At 42.8% G+C, this 16,921-nt stretch overlaps 1 protein-coding gene across 4 annotated transcripts in view; it reads right to left on the bottom strand.

Annotated features, from left to right (window-relative positions):
* The window catches only part of LOC144504532 (AT-rich interactive domain-containing protein 1B-like), a 602,681-nt gene that overhangs the window by 114,406 nt on the left and 471,354 nt on the right, over window positions 1-16,921 (bottom strand). For all 4 annotated transcript variants that reach the window (XM_078229967.1, XM_078229969.1, XM_078229968.1 and 1 more), the window contains one exon: window positions 4,068-4,210. In XM_078229967.1, coding sequence (XP_078086093.1) covers window positions 4,068-4,210 — 143 coding nt within the window. The remainder of the gene's footprint in view (window positions 1-4,067; window positions 4,211-16,921) is intronic.

The following is a 16,921-nucleotide window of genomic DNA, read 5'->3' as shown; positions in this document are numbered from 1 at the left end:
TTGATACCCTCCTTTATTTCCTTAGATATCCATAGAAATCCTTTTTTCTACAGTCCTTCCTTTTCACTGGTATATACTTTTGCTGAGCACTGTGAAAAAGAAAATCGCTTTGAAAGTCCTCCACTGTTCCTCAATTATCTCACCATAAAGCTTTTGCTCCCAGTATACCTTAGCCAACTCCTCCCTCATTCCATTGTAGTCTCCTTTGTTTAAGAACAAGACACTGGTATTGGATTTTACCTTTTCACGCTCCATCTGTATTTTAAATTCAACCATATTGTGATCGCTTCTTCCGAGAGGATCCCTAACTGTAAGATTATTAATTATTCCTGTTCACATCATCATTACACAGGGCCAGATCTAGGATAGCTTGCTTCCTCATAGGTTCCATTACATACTGTTCAAGGAAGCTATCGCGGATACATTCTATGAACTCCTCCTCAAGGCTGCCTTGACCGACCTGGTTTGACCAATGGACACGTAGATTAAAATCCCGCATGATAATTGTTGTACCAGTTTTAGATGCATCAGTTATTTCTTGCCCCATCGTGATGTCATTATTTGGTGGCCTATAGACTATGCCTACCAGTGACTTTTTCTACTTACTATTTCTAATTTCCACGCAAACGGATTCAACCTTTTTTTCCATAGAATCTATATCATCTCTCACTACCACCCTGATGTCATCCTTAAATATCAGAACTACACCACTTCCCTTACCTTCCAGTCTGTCCTTCCGAATAGTCTGATACCCCTGGATATTTAACTCCCAGACATGACCACCCTGCAACCACGTCTCTGTAATGGCCACCACATCATACTCATTTGCAATAATTTGTGCCGTCAACTCATTTATCGTGTTTCGAATGCCACGAGCATTCAAATAAAGTGCCTTTATGCTAGTTTTTGTACCTTCTTTTTGAATTATAACACCCCCATTAATACCATCTCCTGAGTTCTCCTTCCTTTTAACTTTTTTCCTGATTTTCAATGTAGTTGGAGCCTTCTTCCCACATGCTAACCTGCTGCTTTGCTTCCCATTAACCGCTACACTTCCCGTAGTTTTATTCTTCCCTTCCTCCCAATTTGCTAGTTTAAAGTCCTTGTGACCACCCTATTTATCCTTTTCACTCGAACACTGGTCCCAGATCAGTTCAGGTGAAGACCATCCCAACGATACAGATCCCTCCTGTTCCAGTACTGTTGCCAATGCCCCATGAAATGGAACCCCTCTTTCCCATACCATTTCTTTAGCCATGTGTTAACTTCCCTAATTCTCTACCTTATGCCAATTTGCACGTGGCTAGGGTAGTAATCCAGATCATAACCCTTGAGGACCTGTTCTTTAATTTAGTTCCTAGTGCTTGATAGTCCCCAAACAGGTCCTCTTTCCTAGACTTGCCTATGTTGTTTGTCCCAACGTGGGCCAACAACTGGATCCTCCCCCTCTCACTCGAATATCCTTTCAAGCTGGTCAGAGATGTCCCTCACCCTGGCACCAGGCAGGCAATATACCATGTGGGACTCACGATCTGTCTTACAAAGGACGCTATCAATCCCCCTAATAATAGAATCCCCTTCAACTGACACTTGTCCTTTTGCTCCCCCCTCTTGAATGGCCTCCTGCACCGTGGTGCAGTGGTCGGCTAGCTCATCCTCCCTCCATCCACACAGGGAGCAAGTACCTCATACCTGTTGGACAAGGTCAAGAGCTGAGGCTCCTCAGCGCCAGGGATCCGGGTTCAATTCCAGCCTCGGGTCACTGTCTGCACATTCTCCACGTGTCTATGTGGGTTTCCTCTGGGTGCTCCAGTTTCCTCCCACAGCCCAAAGATGTGCAGGTTACATGGATTGGCTATGCTAAATTGCCCTTAGTGTCAGGGGGACTAGCAGGGTAAATATGTACGGTTACGGGGATAGGGCCTGGGTGGGATTGTTGTCGGTGCAGACTTGATGGGCCGAATGGCCTCCTTCTGCACTGTAGGCATTCTATGCTTCAACATCTTCCAGCTCCATATACAAATTGCCCCTTGATCCCTAATGGGCCCTCCTCTTTCCCTGGTTATCCACTTCACCTTAATATCCTTATAGAATATTTTGGGATTCTGCTTAATCTTACCTGCCAGTACTTTTTCATGCCCCCTCTTTGCTCTCGTAATTGCTTTCTTGAGTTTCCCCCTGCACTTTCTATATTCCACTATGGCCACTGCTGATTTGCTCCCTTTGTACCTGCTAAAAGCCTCTCTTTTCTTTCTTATCCAATCCTGAATGTTCTTAGACATCCAGGATTCTCTGGGCTTGTTGCTCCTACATTTCACCCTAAAGGGAACATGTTGGGCTTGTACTCTCTCCATTTCATTTTTGAACACTCCCCCACTGCTCTGCTGTAAATTTTCCCATAAGAAGCTGTTCCTAGTCTACCCTGGCCCGATTTTGCCTTATTTTAATAAAATCTGCCTTCCTCCAATTCAAAACCATCTTTTTCCTTTTCCACAACAAGCTTCAATCATACTGTGTGGTGGGCTCTATCACTAAAATGCTCCCCCACTACCACCGCAAGCACCTGTCCGGCTTCATTCCCCAGAATTAGATCCAGCACTACACTGTCCCATGTTGGACCTTCTACATATTGACATAAAACGCTTTGTTCCCTCTAAACCTGTAACATTATGGCTACCCAATTAATGTTGAGAAGTTGTAATCCCACAAGATAATTACTCTATTGCTATTATTTTTACAGACCTCAGTGAATTGTTTACATATCTACTCCTCTACTGCCAGCTGACTGTTTGTGGGCCTATAATACATTCCCAACAATGTGACTGCTCCCTTGCTATTCCTAAACTCTATTCACAGCCTCATTTGAAGATCCTTCCAAGATATTGTCCCTCCTTACTGCAGTAACGGACTCCTTAATTAATAATGTGACACCACCTCCCTGTCACAGCTGAAGACCTTATACCCCAGAATGTTGAGTTGCCAGTATTCCCCCTCCCGAAACTGTGTTTCTGTGACGGCAATAATATCACAATTCCACATGTCAATTCATGCCCTTAACTCATCAGTCTTACCAATAATGCTCCCAGCATTAAGGTAGAGGCCACCACTGGTGTCCTGGCCAATATTTACTTTTCATTCAACATAATAAAAAAAACCCAGTAATTATTACACTGTTGTTTGTGGGAACTTGCTGCACACAAATTTGCTGCTGTGTTTCCTACATTAGAATAATGAGTACACTTCAAAAGTAAATTCATTGGTTGTACTGGGCTGTATTCTGACGATGTGAAAGGTAACTTTTTCTTCTTTCCTGGCTCATTTGAGCAAATTATTGGAAGCTGGTATTCTTGAGATATCCAGTATAGTCTCTTTTAAAAAGGTTAGGAAAGATAGCTGATGGAGAGTCAAGTAAGGAATTAAATAGATCCAATTCTTGCTCAACTGGTTGAACTGAATCACACAGACTGGCAATGTGCCAGGTTCAATCTCCACTGGCCTTAATGGCCCTGGGTAAAAACAGGGAGAAAAAGTGTTGGTCAGGCTTTGGGCTCCTGATCATGGTCCAGTGAGCACCATTGATGTATGTGGACATCAGGTAAGGAGAGCTTTGGGCATAGCTGGCATAAAATAGCATGTCAACATTTATCTCCTGACTCATCTGTGAAAACTGGCTCTTGGAACAGGTGCCAGACTGGGAAACATCCATGAACTACACTCCAAGCAAAGAATTAATTCCTTTCATAGAGAAATGAAAGGGGTTAAAATCTGCTGTAAAATTAGGCAATTTCTCAAATTATTGAGTCATTAAAATTAAGTTTGCAGACATAAGTTAGCAAATTTGCTAACCGGAGGAGTCTTTGTGCCTATTCCTCTAACTTTGAAAAGGAACTTTTGTGAATTTGGTTGATTTGCTGACTAAAAGCACCAGTGAATTGTCAGAATACAGAAAGATTGGTCAAACATTTATTTTATTATACTTCAGTAAAATGAAGTGTCTCTCTTTTTTCAGAAAGAACACTCTTGTGCTTTTCAAAAACATAATTCTACCCACTTTAAATGTACATTACCTGAGGAGCTGTTCACTATGCTGGATACCACGTTGTAAGAAGTCTGAGGGTTCATCATTACAGAGCTGTTATTCACAGACTGGCTGTAGGGAGAGCTAGAGCCCATCATGCCACTTTGGTTCATTCCAGTGAATCCAGTTTGCCTAAAAAGAGACAGTGTACATAGTTGTTTATCTAAACATGACACAGATTTACGAAGAATGAAAAACAAGTGACACAGGTGGATACTTGACAGCAAGAGCATGCTCTGTGATCAGTTTATATAGGGAGGACTCCAAGACTGGAGACAGATGCTGGATTTTTAAAAAAGCAACAGTGTGGAACATCAAAGAAGCATAAGGAGAAAGAGAAAGAAAAAAAGTCAAGTGTTAAGCAACAGCAAGCACATCACTGGGACAGCATTAGTTCAAATAAACTGATTGCCGTTAAGTCTGCTACACATCACTCATAATTCTAGTGGCTGTTTTCAGGCATATTTACTCGACAGAATTATCAGAACCACTGTAAACTATATGTATTTGATTATTTAAGAGCCAACATTTAATTATGTCCCTGGGTATGGTATTTACATGACTACCCATGCAAAGTATTCTCTGACATACATAAAACACTCATAATCCAAATGTCACAGGTCTACTCATTCAGTGACCCAAATGGATCACAGCTTCCAAAGAACACTGGTCGTTCACCATCTTTAGTTTATTTTGTGGCTATAAAATGTACAATAACAATTTGTAAGTAAAATTCCTCAAGAACCTCGAACAGGACCTACATATGCAGCAAAGGAATGTTGACATTTAAAATGTGACTACTGCAATATCTAATGGAATGCCAAGAAATCACTTCAAGTTAAATAATCAGAATTAAAAGGAGTTGGAACAAAGTCAGGAAAGAGAAACTGAATTAAGATAACAGCATTAGAAGAATGGAACACAATGCTGTCTGTCAGTGGTTATAATAAAAGCAGAATACTACGGATGCTGGAATTTGAAACAAAGATATAAAATGCTGGAAAATCTCAGCAGGTCTGGCAGCATCTGTGGAGAGAAAATACATAGAAACATAGGAAGTAGAAGCAGGAGTAGGCCTTTCAGCTCTTCAAGCCTGCTCCGCCATCCATTTTGATTGTGGCTGATCATCAGATTCAATATCCTGATCCCGCCTTCCCCCCATATCCCTCGATCCCTTTAGCCCCAAGAACTATATCTAATTCCTTCTTGAAATCACAGATTTTGGCCTCAGCTACCTTATGTCATAGTGAATTCCTCAGATTCATCACTCTCTGGGTGAAGAAATTTCTCCTCAACTCAGTTCTAAAAGGTTTAGCCGTTATCCTCAAACTATGACCCCTATGACCTTCTGGTCTCCCTCACCATCGGGAACATTCTTTCTGAATCCACCCTGCAAAATCCTGTTAGAATGTTAAAAGTTTCGATGAGATCCCCTCTCACTCTTCTAAACTCCAATGAATATAATCCTAACCAACTTAGTCTCTCCTCATATGATTGGAATCAGCCTGGTAAACCTTCGCTGCACTCCCTCTATAGCAAGGACATTCTTCCTCAGATAAGGACACCAAAACTGCACAGATACTACAGGTGTGGCCTCACCAACGCCCTATACAATTGCAGTAAAATATCCCTATTCCTCAGATCCTCTCGCAATGAAGGCCAACATAACATTTGCCTTCTTTACTGTCTGCTGTACCTGTGTGCTTACTTTCAGTGACTGATGCACGAGGACAGCAAGGTCTCGCTGAGTATCCACCTCTCTCAATTTACACTCATTCAAATAATAACCTGCCTTCCTATTACTGTGGATAACCTCACATTTATCCACATTATATTGTATCAGCCATGCAGATGCCCACGCACTCAGCCTGTCCAAATCACACTGAAGCATCTCTGCATCCTCCTCACAGCTCCCCTTCCACCCAAGTAGTGGAATTTGGAGATAATACATTTAGTTCCCTCTTCCAAATCGTTAATGTGTAATGTGAACAGTTGGCGTCCTAGCACAGATCCCTGCAGTACCCTACTAGTTGCTGCCTGCCAACTGAAAAAAGGCCCATTTATGCCAACTCTTTGCTTCCTGCCTGCTAACCAGTTTTCTATCCATCCTAAGACACTCCCCGCAATTCCACACGTCTTAACTTTACATAGTAGTCTGCTATGCGAGTCCTTGTTGAAAGCCTTCTGAAAGTCTAAATAGACCACATCCACTGGTTCTCCCTGGTCAACTCTACTAGTTACATCCTTTAAAAATTCCTATAGATTCTTCAAGCATGATTTCCCCTTTGTAAATCCATGCTGACTATGTCTGATTATATCACTGCTTTCTAAATGCTGAGCTATGAAATCCTTGATAATGGATTCTAGAATTAAAATAACAAGTGACTGAAAACTTGGGGTTATGCTCACATACTAAATGGAGATGTTCCACAAAGTGGTCATCCAATTTGTGTTTGATCTCTCGTGAGCAGCAAATACAGTATACTAAATTGAAAGAAGTACACATAAATATTGGACTGTGGGAGATGATACTACTTGGGTGGGAGGGTGAGCTGTGAGGAGGATGCAGAGATGCTTCAGTGTGATTTGGACAGGCTGAGTGCGTGGGCATAGGCATGGCTGATACAATATAATGTGGATAAATGTGAGTGGGGTGTTTGTGTGTGCATATATCTGTGTGAATGAGTGTATAGAGAGAGAGAGATGGAGAAAGACAGAAGTAGAGTGTGCGCGAGAGACTGTGTGTGAGATTATGTGAGAGTGACAGAGAAGGAGAACAACTGACAGAGAGTGTGTGGGAGGGAACATGAGAGTGAAAAATTCCCAGAGACTGTGGGTGTTAAACAGAATGCGATAATAACAGAGGAAAGGTTGAGGGATAAAGGGTGTGAGACTGTGTTAGGGAGAATGACAGAGGAAGCGATGAAGAGGGAGATAGTGTGCGTGAGAAAAGGCGAGAGAATAATATTGTGAGACTCAGTAGATGAGAGTGAGAATGGGCGGCACGGTAGCACAGTGGTTAGTACTGCTGCTTCACAGCTCCAGGGACCTGGGTTCGGTTCCCAGCTTGGGTCGCTGTCTGTGTGGAGTTTGCACGTTCTCCTCGTGTCTGCGTGGGTTTCCTCCGGGTGCTCCGATTTCCTCCCACAGTCCAAAGATGTGCGGGTTAGGTTGATTGGCCATGCTAAAAATTGCCCTTAGTGTCCTGAGATGTGTAGGTTAGAGGGATTAGTGGGTAAAATATGTAGGGGTATAGAGGTAGGGCCTTGGTGGGATTGTGGTCAGTGCAGACTCGATGGGCCGAATGGCCTCTTTCTGTTCCTTAGGGTTTCTATGATTCTAAATGACTGTTTCACCTAGTTTCTGGTATTGGATGACAAAGAGAGAGAAGGCAAAAGGACAATTATTGCATTTCCCACTTTTGTATGAAGAAATAGGGTTGGGGGTAACTGAGGAGTGGATCAAACTGCTGCGCCAGTCTTCCTTTGGAACGCTGAAGGGGGAGAGATGGGATAAAGGGAAGATGTGTTTGGTGATGGTATCATGTTGAAGTTGGCAGAAATGGCAGAGGATAATTAATTGATTCTGGAGGCTGGAGGGATGGAAGATGAGGACAGGGGATCCCCTATTGTTGCTTAGGAAGAAACACAAAGGGGTGAGAGCAGAAGTATGGGAAATAGGCTGGACATGTTACGGGGGTGGGGGGGGGGCGCTTTGTCAAACATGGTAGGAGGGGTCCCTTGGTTGAGGAAAAATGAAGATTTATCAAAAAAGCTGCTATGGAAAATTGCGTCATCAGAACAGAATGGAGACAGAGAAACTTGGAGAACTGGAATGGAATTCTTCCAAGAAGCTGGGTGTTAGCAATTGATCTCAAGGTAGCTGTGGGAGTCAGGGGGCTTATAGTTAATGTTTGTTGATAGCCAGCCTCCAAGCCCCCAGAAATAGAGGCAAAGAATGACATGGAATGGAAGTGAAGCTTTTGTTATGGACCATGTGAAGTTGAGAAAAGGTATGAAATCAGAAACAAGCTGGATAAAGCTTTTCAGTTCTGGACAAGAGCAACAAGCCGCACTGATACAATCAATAGTTTACTGGATAAAGAGCTAAGGGAGGAGGCCAGAGTAGGACCAGAGCTAGGAATATGCAACATTTCACACAACAAGGCAGGCATACCTGAAATCATTATGTGTATTTTTTTTTGGAGGGAATGAGTGGAGGTAAAGGAGAAGTTGTTTCAAGTGAGAGCAAGTTTAGTCAGGTAAGAGGCTAGTGGTGATTGGAGACTGGTTAAACCTCTATTCAGGGAAGATATGGAGATCCCCAAAGCACCCTGGTGGAGTATAAGAGTGTAGGGACTTTGGACGTCCATAGTAAGTAAAGAGGAGATGCTAGTGACTGATGGCATTGGAAGAGTCATGGATGTAGATGGGAATAGATCTGAACACTGTTCTGGACTCAAACAACCTTGAAAGTATTCAATTCTTGTAAACAAAACCTAGATTTGTTTGGAAAAACTAAAATGTTGTGTTCTTGCATGCATTACATTTCCTCATTTCAGCGCACATGTATTAGAACATAGAAAGCCACAGCACAAACAGGCCCTTCGGCCCACAAGTTGCGCCGATCACATCCCCACCTCTAGGCCTATCTATAGCCCTCAATCCCATTAAATCCCATGTACTCATCCAGAAGTCTCTTAAAATCGAGGGATTGAGTTTAGGAGTCGGGAGATAATGCTGCAGCTTTATAGGACCCTGGTTAGACCCCACTTGGAGTACTGCGCGCAGTTCTGGTCACCTCATTACAGGAAAGATGTTGAAGCCATTGAAAGGGTGCAGAGGAGATTTACAAGGATGTTGCCTGGATTGGGGGGCATGCCTTATGAGGATAGGTTGAGGGAGCTTGGTCTCTTCTCCCTGGAGAGACGAAGGATGAGAGGTGACCTGATAGAGGTTTACAAGATGTTGAGAGGTCTGGATAGGGTAGACTAGTAGATTAGTAATATTATGCATAAAATTTTGAGAAAAATTACACAACTGCATCTACTTCAGGATTTTATGGCATTTTTGCACAGACAGAAATTGGAAATTTGAATTAGTTTCATTTTTTCAGGCAAAGATTTTTTAAAAAATGCTGAACGGAGGTTTTTGCTCCACTGGGTGAAGAATAATCAATTCCTCTGCTTGTCTGTATAATAGAAAGCACTCTTCACACCAACTGGAAACCCTCCGTCTGTGAAGATAAAGACTCGTGAAAAGACATTAAATCTTTGATGTTTACATAGAATCGTAACACAAAGATAGGTAGGAAATAAGTTGTGAAGAGGATACAAGGAGGCTGCAAAAAGATATAGATAGATTGAATGGGCAAAGATCTGGCAAATGGAGTATATTGTGGGAAATGTGAAATTGTCCATTTTAGCAGGAAGGATAAAGGAGAAGCATCTTATCTGAAAGGTGAGAGATTGCAGAGCTCTGAGATGCAGAAGGATCAGAGTGTCTTAGTTCCTGAATTGCAAAAGGCAGATACCCCCAGTAATTTAGAAAGTTAACAGAATGTTATCATTTATTGTGAAGGGAACTGAATACAAAAGTAGGGACAATTATGCTTCGGTTGTACAGAGCACTCGTGAGACCACAACTGGAGTATTGTGTACAGTATTGGTCTCCTTATTTAAGTTTGTAAATGTGTTGGAAGCAGTTCAGAGGAGGTTTACTAGGCTAATACCTGGAATGGGTGTTTATTTATGAGGAAAGCTGGACAGGCTAGGCTTGTATCCGCTGGAGTTTAGAAGAGTAAGAGGCAACTTAATTAAAACATAGAAGATCCTGAGGGATCGTGGCAGGGTGGATGTGGAGAGGATATTTCCTCTTGTGGGAGAATCTAGAACTAGGGGTCACTGGCTAAAAATAAGGTGTTGCCCACTTAAAATAGATTTTTGCTTCACCTCTTTCTCTCAGAGGGTCATGAGCCTTTGGAACTCAAAGAACAATACAGCACAGGAACAGGCCCTTCGGCCCTCCAAGCCCGTGCCGCTCCCTGGTCCAAACTAGACCATTCTTTTGTATCCCTCCATTCCCACTCCGTTCATATGGCTATCTAGATAAGTCTTAAACGTTCCCAGTGTGTCCGCCTCCACCACCTTGCCTGGCAGCGCATTCCAGGCCCCCACCACCCTCTGTGTGAAATATGTCCTTCTGATATGCGTGTTAAACCTCCCCCCGCTTCACCTTGAACCTATGACCCCTCGTGAACGTCACCACCGACCTGGGGAAAAGCTTCCCACAGTTCACCCTATCTATGCCTTTCATAATTTTATACACCTCTATTAAGTCTCCCCTCATCCTCCGTCTTTCCAGGGAGAACAACCCCAGTTTACCCAATCTTTCCTCATAACTAAGCCCCTCCATACCAGGCAACATCCTGGTAAACCTCCTCTGTACTCTCTCCAAAGCCTCCACATCCTTCTGGTAGTGTGGCGACCAGAACTGGACGCAGTATTCCAAATGCGGCCGAACCAACGTTCTATACATCTGCAACTGCAACATCAGACCCCAACTTTTATACTCTATGCCCCGTCCTATAAAGGCAAGCATGCCATATGCCTTCTTCACCACCTTCTCCACCTGTGACGTCACCTTCAAGGATCTGTGGATCCTGAGCTTCCTGAAAAGGTGATGGAAGCAGAATCATTGAATACTTTCAAAGGCAGAGGTGGATAGATTCTTGATGAGAAAAGGGGTGAAAGGTTATTGGGCACGGGATGCAGATTTGAGGTTTCTATCAGATCAGCCATCACTTTATTAAATGGTGGAATGGCTTGAGCGGCCGAATGTATGGAAGGAGGCCATTTGGCATGTCAACTCCATGCTGGCTCAGTGTAGAGCAATCCGATTAATTCAATTTTCTGCTCTATCCAAGTAGCCCAGTAAATTTCCCTCATGTGGACACCCAATGTCCTTTGGAATCATTCATTGTCTCTGTTTCCACCCCCTTGGAGGCAGATTGTTCCAGATCATTACCACTCACTGCATAAAATAGTTCTTCCTTACATCCCCATTGCATCTTGCCCAAAACCTTCAATCTCTGTCCCCCTCGTCCTTGTACATCAGCATGTACATAGGAACAGTATTTGTACATTGTACAAATGTCCTTGTACATAGGAACAGTATTTTTTCCTACCTATCTAAGGATGTCATAATCTTGCATATCTCAATAAAATCTTCCCTTAATCTTTGTTCCTTGGAAAACAATCCCAGCTTCTCAAACCTAAACCTGCAGCTAAAATCCCTCACCTTGGAAACCATTCTGGTAAGACTCCACTACACCCTCTCAAGGACCCACACATCCTTCCTCAAGTGTGGTGACTAGAACCGAATGCAATATTCTACTTGTGACCTAATCAGAGCTTTGTAGAGTTTCAGTATAACTTCTTGCTTTTTTATCATATGTTTATTTTTGAAGCCCTAGATTCCACATGCTTTGCATCTTTCAGTATGTCCTGACACCTTTAAAGATTTATGCTCATGGATTTCCAGGTTCTTTTGTCCCTGTACACTCCTTCAAATTGTGTCAATCAATCCATATTGCCTCTCCCAGATGCGTCTGACGATATGCAGTCTTTCACACTTCTCCATGAAATTCCATCTGCCACTTCTCTTCTCATTCTGCTGGCCTAAGTCCTGTTGCAATCGATTGGTATCATCCTCATTGTCAGCCACAACTCCAAGTTTGGAGTCATGGGAAAATTTTGAAATGTTACTGTGTATTCCAGTATCCAAGACATTTATGGATATCAAAAAGTAGTGGTCTTGGCACTGACCCTCGGGGAACACCACTATCTATAATCATCCAGTCTGGAAATCAACCATTTACCAGGGCTCACTGTTTTCTGTGCTCAAGCCAATTGTTAATCTAAGTTGACACTATTTCATGAGCCTTAATTTTGTCAACCAGCCTTTTAGCTGGCACTTTGCAAATTCATTCTTAAAAGCCATGTGGACAACATCCATTATTTTTCCTTCATAAACCTTCTGTTATTTCATCAAAACATTGCATTACGATTAGTCAAGCATGATCTACCTATTACAAATCCATGATGGCTCTTAATTAACAGAAATCTTTCCAAGTGCCTGTTGACTTTTTAATCCTGTTTATTGTTTCTAAATCCTGACCCACAACTGATGTTAAACTGACCAGCTTGTAGTTTCGTGGAATGCCCTTGCACTGTTTCTTGAATAAAAGAGTTACTTGTGCCATTCTCCAATCCTCTGGTACATCCCCCTATAGCTAGGGAAGATTATGGCAAGCTCTTCTGCCATCTCCACATCCTTTAATAACCTGGGATGCAAACCATACCGAGCAAGTGAACTTTCTTGCCTAATCACAGCCAGCTTTTCCAGTAAATCTTTCCTATCAATTTTTACTCCATCCATTACCTCTACACTTCTACCGATATTTTACAGCATTCCCCTCCTGGCTTATTTTCAATTACAAACCTCAAATTAACAGTCATATTTGTACAGCATAAAATGAGGCCCTTTGGCCCATTGTGAATTAATACTTCTGGTCTCAGTCTTGCATTCTTTCCTCCTGCTCTTTCACGTTAATTTTGTTGGAAGTTTCTTCCATTTCCATCATTGCCTAACACCCTTTCCTAACCAATGTCATATCTCAAAAAATTTGCATCATTATTCATTAATTTCATCATTTAAAAGTGAATAGGAGAAAAAAGAATCACCGGGTTCACTGCTATTCTGAGTTGCAGATAAAAGTGTAGGTTGAGCATGTTCTTATTTTCTCACTTTCCTTTCATAGAAGTTTCACACATCCTCCAGCAAGGCTGCTGAAGATTAAGATCAGTAAGAAGTTTAACAACACCAGGTTAAAGTCCAACAGGTTTATTTGGTAGCAAAAGCCACACAAGCTTTCGAGGCTCTGAGCCCCTTCTTCAGGTGAGTGGGAATTCTGTTCACAAACAGAACTTATAAGACACAGACTCAATTTATTTAAATTGAGTCTGTGTCTTATAAGTTCTGTTTGTGAACAGAATTTATTTAAATTGAGTCTGTGTCTTATAAGTTCTGTTTGTGAACAGAATTCCCACTCACCTGAAGAAGGGGCTCAGAGCCTCGAAAGCTTGTGTGGCTTTTGCTACCAAATAAACCTGTTGGACTTTAACCTGGTGTTGTTAAACTTCTTACTGTGTTTACCCCAGTCCAACGCCGGCATCTCCACATGAAGATTAAGATCACACTGCATGTGGAACCGTGAACTCACATTCCAACACTGACACAGAAACTCACAATTTAAGTACTGGGCTCACCTCAGGTTCCAGTTTGGAGATCACAATTTAAAGGTGCACCACTGCAAGAACTGCAAGTTTACAAACCAATGGCCCACAAAGTACTGCCAAACACGGCAGCAGGCAAGGTAGTCTGCAATATTTCTTTTAATTTGGAAATGTTACAAAACAAGCTACATTCAGATAGAAGCCTATGAGGCGGACACCTAGAAAATAATTCCTAAAGTACTTCTATTGATCTATTGTTTCCATGAAGACCTTTCTGGCCTATAACACAAGACTGTGCGCCACTCTTGAACATTCCCTCTAATTCATGACATCAATTTCTCCCCTTAGCTGCCTGCCAGCTGCAGTCAAAGAACTCGAAAGGGTAATTCTGTTTCTCTCCTAATAGATGCCGGCAGACCTGCTGAGGTTTTCCTCTGTTCTTGCTTCAGATTCCAGCATCTGCAATATTTTGCTTATTTTCCTCCAAAAGTGAAATACTTTCATAATATTAATATTCCCAATTGCAAATGGGAACTTCCTCAAAGCAATAAAATCCATCAGTTTGGTACAAATTAAGATTAATATGGAACACTCTGAGGATGGATAGTTTAGGAAGTAGAGAAATGATCCATGAGGAGTGGAGGACAGCTACCTGCTCTAAAACTTATCCTGCTACATGAAATTGACACTTGATCTTCCCCAACTTTGGGACAAAAGTGGTGGCACTAAAATAGTCAGCTGAGATTAGGAACTCACCACGAGGGAAACTGTGGGTGAGAACCTCCATTCATCCAAACATGTATACTATAAAGCAATATACATGAGGAAACTCACAACATATGTTTCAGGAAATTATAACAAAAGCTGAACTAGACATTTTGGTTGTGTATAATTAATGATGGCATACGCAGTTTAGATCACATGATTATTGTGGTAGATTCGCTGAGCTTCCTAAAATTCACTCATACCTAGATGATTGTATAAATGTAACAACTAGCAAAAAAAAGTGAATGTGTAAACATCTTAAATTATTAATGTGGCTCCTGCGTTGGAAGCACTGAAAACAACTGATTAGGTATTGAAACAAAGTATGCACCCCGAGGTCCAGAATGTATAAAATCAATGGTGGGGATCCTCTGAATTCTTACCCTCTTTTATGAGACTTAGATCCTAACCATGCACAACAGGAACAATACTTTATTCTCAATTTCACATAAATTAATCTTAAAAGAATATGATTTAACGCAATTCTGACTACATTTACTGATTTTGGTGAGGATTTGGAGGGATACTTTACATTTGTTCATTTTCAAGACAGTTTTACATATCAGAAGTCCATCTAGTTTTCTAAGCCTACTGAAAGCAACTTGGATTGGTAAATAACTGAATATTCACCATACACTTGCTTCTAATCCTCGAATACTCAAATTAATACACAAAAATTATTAATAAATGTCTTAAGATAGTCCACTTTACATGAAGTCACCTGTAACTGCATAACAAATTAGCTAAGCTTGTAAATATTTTTCTCAAAGCAGCTGTATGAATAAGTTGTTTACTTAACACAAGATGATAATACCAGCCTATAGGAGTGCCTGGGTGTATAACTCATCTCATCAGTCACTGAGAGACTAGCATGGATGTAATCACTTTTGTTCCAATGAACTGTACATTTCAACTATATTGATCATCTTCTTTTGTATAGCTTGAGGAACAGAAGCTTTCGTTGTAGTTTAATGTCGGGTTCCCTAACCAGTCCAATACCCTACTGGAGTGCTGACTTTCCAGGATGTCACCCTCAAATCTGAGTCGGGGCAAGATGAAATCATAGAAACCCTACAGTACAGAATGAGGCCATTCGGCCCATCGAGTCTGCGCCGACCACAATCCCACCAAGGCCCTACCCCCATATCTCTACATATTTTATCCGCTAATCCCTCTAATCTATGAATCCCAGGACACCAAGGGGCAATTTTAGCATGGCCAATCAACCTAACCCGCACATCTTTGGACTGTGGGAGGAAACCGGAGCACCCGGAGGAAACCCACGCAGACACGAGGAGAATGTGCAAACTCCACACAGATAGTGACCCAAGCCAGGAATCAAACCCAGGTCCCTGGAGCTGTGAACCAGCAGTGCTAACCACTGTGCTATCGTGCCGCCCTATGCTATTATGTGCTCCTTGATTTGGTCAGGGTTCTGTAGTTGCAGCCTGCTAGGTTTTGAAGTCTCACTTGTACATCACACAGTCATTGTTCATCCTGAGAGAGGCAAGGAGGAGCGATTTGTTGCAGAAGTGCTGGGATAAGAGATCGACTTTTAAATCACTTTTTCGCGGGCTTGGTGTATTTATTTATTTATTTTAAACTTTTAAACTCTAGACCGGAAGTAGGCCGTGCGCGGGGTGTTGTGGGAAGTGTGTTTGAATTTTTTTTTTTGTAGTGCGGGAGGTTTAGAAAGCAGGCTACACTATACAGCGGGCAGCAGCGTTAGCGGCAGCAGAGTGAGCAGGGAGTAGAGCGAGAGCTGAAAGGGCTTTGGTTCTAAAGGCTTAGGCGGAAAGGGCGAGGCGGGGTATGCTTAATTCTTAAGTACGTTTCTCTGTGTTCCTGAAATAAAAAGTGAAACTATGAGTGTGAGGCCAGTCTGTTGTTCCCAATGTACGATGTGGGAGGTCCTGGAGGCTCCTGGCCTCCCGGACGTCCATATCTGTGATGGGTGTGTCGAGCTGCAGTTCCTAAGGGACCGTGTTAGAGAACTGGAACTGCAGCTCGAGGATCTTCATCTGGTTAGGGAAAATGAGGAGGCGATAGACAGGAGCTATCAGCAGGTGGTCACACCAGGACCACGGGAGGCAGACAAGTGGGTAACGTCCAGGAAGGGGAAAGCTTGGGTGATAGAGAGCACCCCGGTGGATGTGCCCCTTCACAATAAGTACTCCTGTCTGAGTACTGCTGGGGGGGACAGCCCACCTGGGGGAAGCAGCAGTGGCCGTGTCTTTGGAGCAAAGTCCGGCCCTGTAACTCAGGGGGCTAAGGAAAGGAGGAGGAAAGCAGTATTAATCGGGGACTCAACAGTAAGGGGGTCGGACAGGCGTTTTTGCGGAGGCAGACGGGAGTCTCAGATGGTGGTCTGCCTCCCTGGTGCCAGGATCCAGGATGTCTCTGGTCGCGTCCCAGAAATCCTGAGGGGGGAGGGAGAGGAGCCAGAGGTCGTGGTACATATTGGTACCGCTGACATAGGTAGGAAGAGGGAAGGGGGTCATGAAAAGTGAATATAGGGAGTTAGGTAGACAGTTGAGAAGGAGGAATGCAAAGGTAGCAATCTCGGGATTGCTGCCTGTGCCACAGGAAAGTGAGAGTAGGAATGGAGTGAGGTGGAGGATGAATGCGTGGATGAGGGACTGGAGTGGGGGGCAGGGATTCAGGTTCCTGGATCATTGGGACCTCTTTAGGGGCAGGTGTGACTTGTACAAAAAAGACAGGTGGCACTTGAATCCCAGGGAGACCAATATCCTGGTAGGAAGGTTGGCTAAGGCTACTGGGGA

This window comes from Mustelus asterias, chromosome 15 (genome assembly GCF_964213995.1).
Source record: "Mustelus asterias chromosome 15, sMusAst1.hap1.1, whole genome shotgun sequence".
In the NCBI taxonomy this organism is placed as follows: domain Eukaryota; kingdom Metazoa; phylum Chordata; class Chondrichthyes; order Carcharhiniformes; family Triakidae; genus Mustelus; species Mustelus asterias.
Note: the sequence above shows the minus strand (reverse complement) of the source record. Positions and strands in the feature narration are given on the sequence as shown.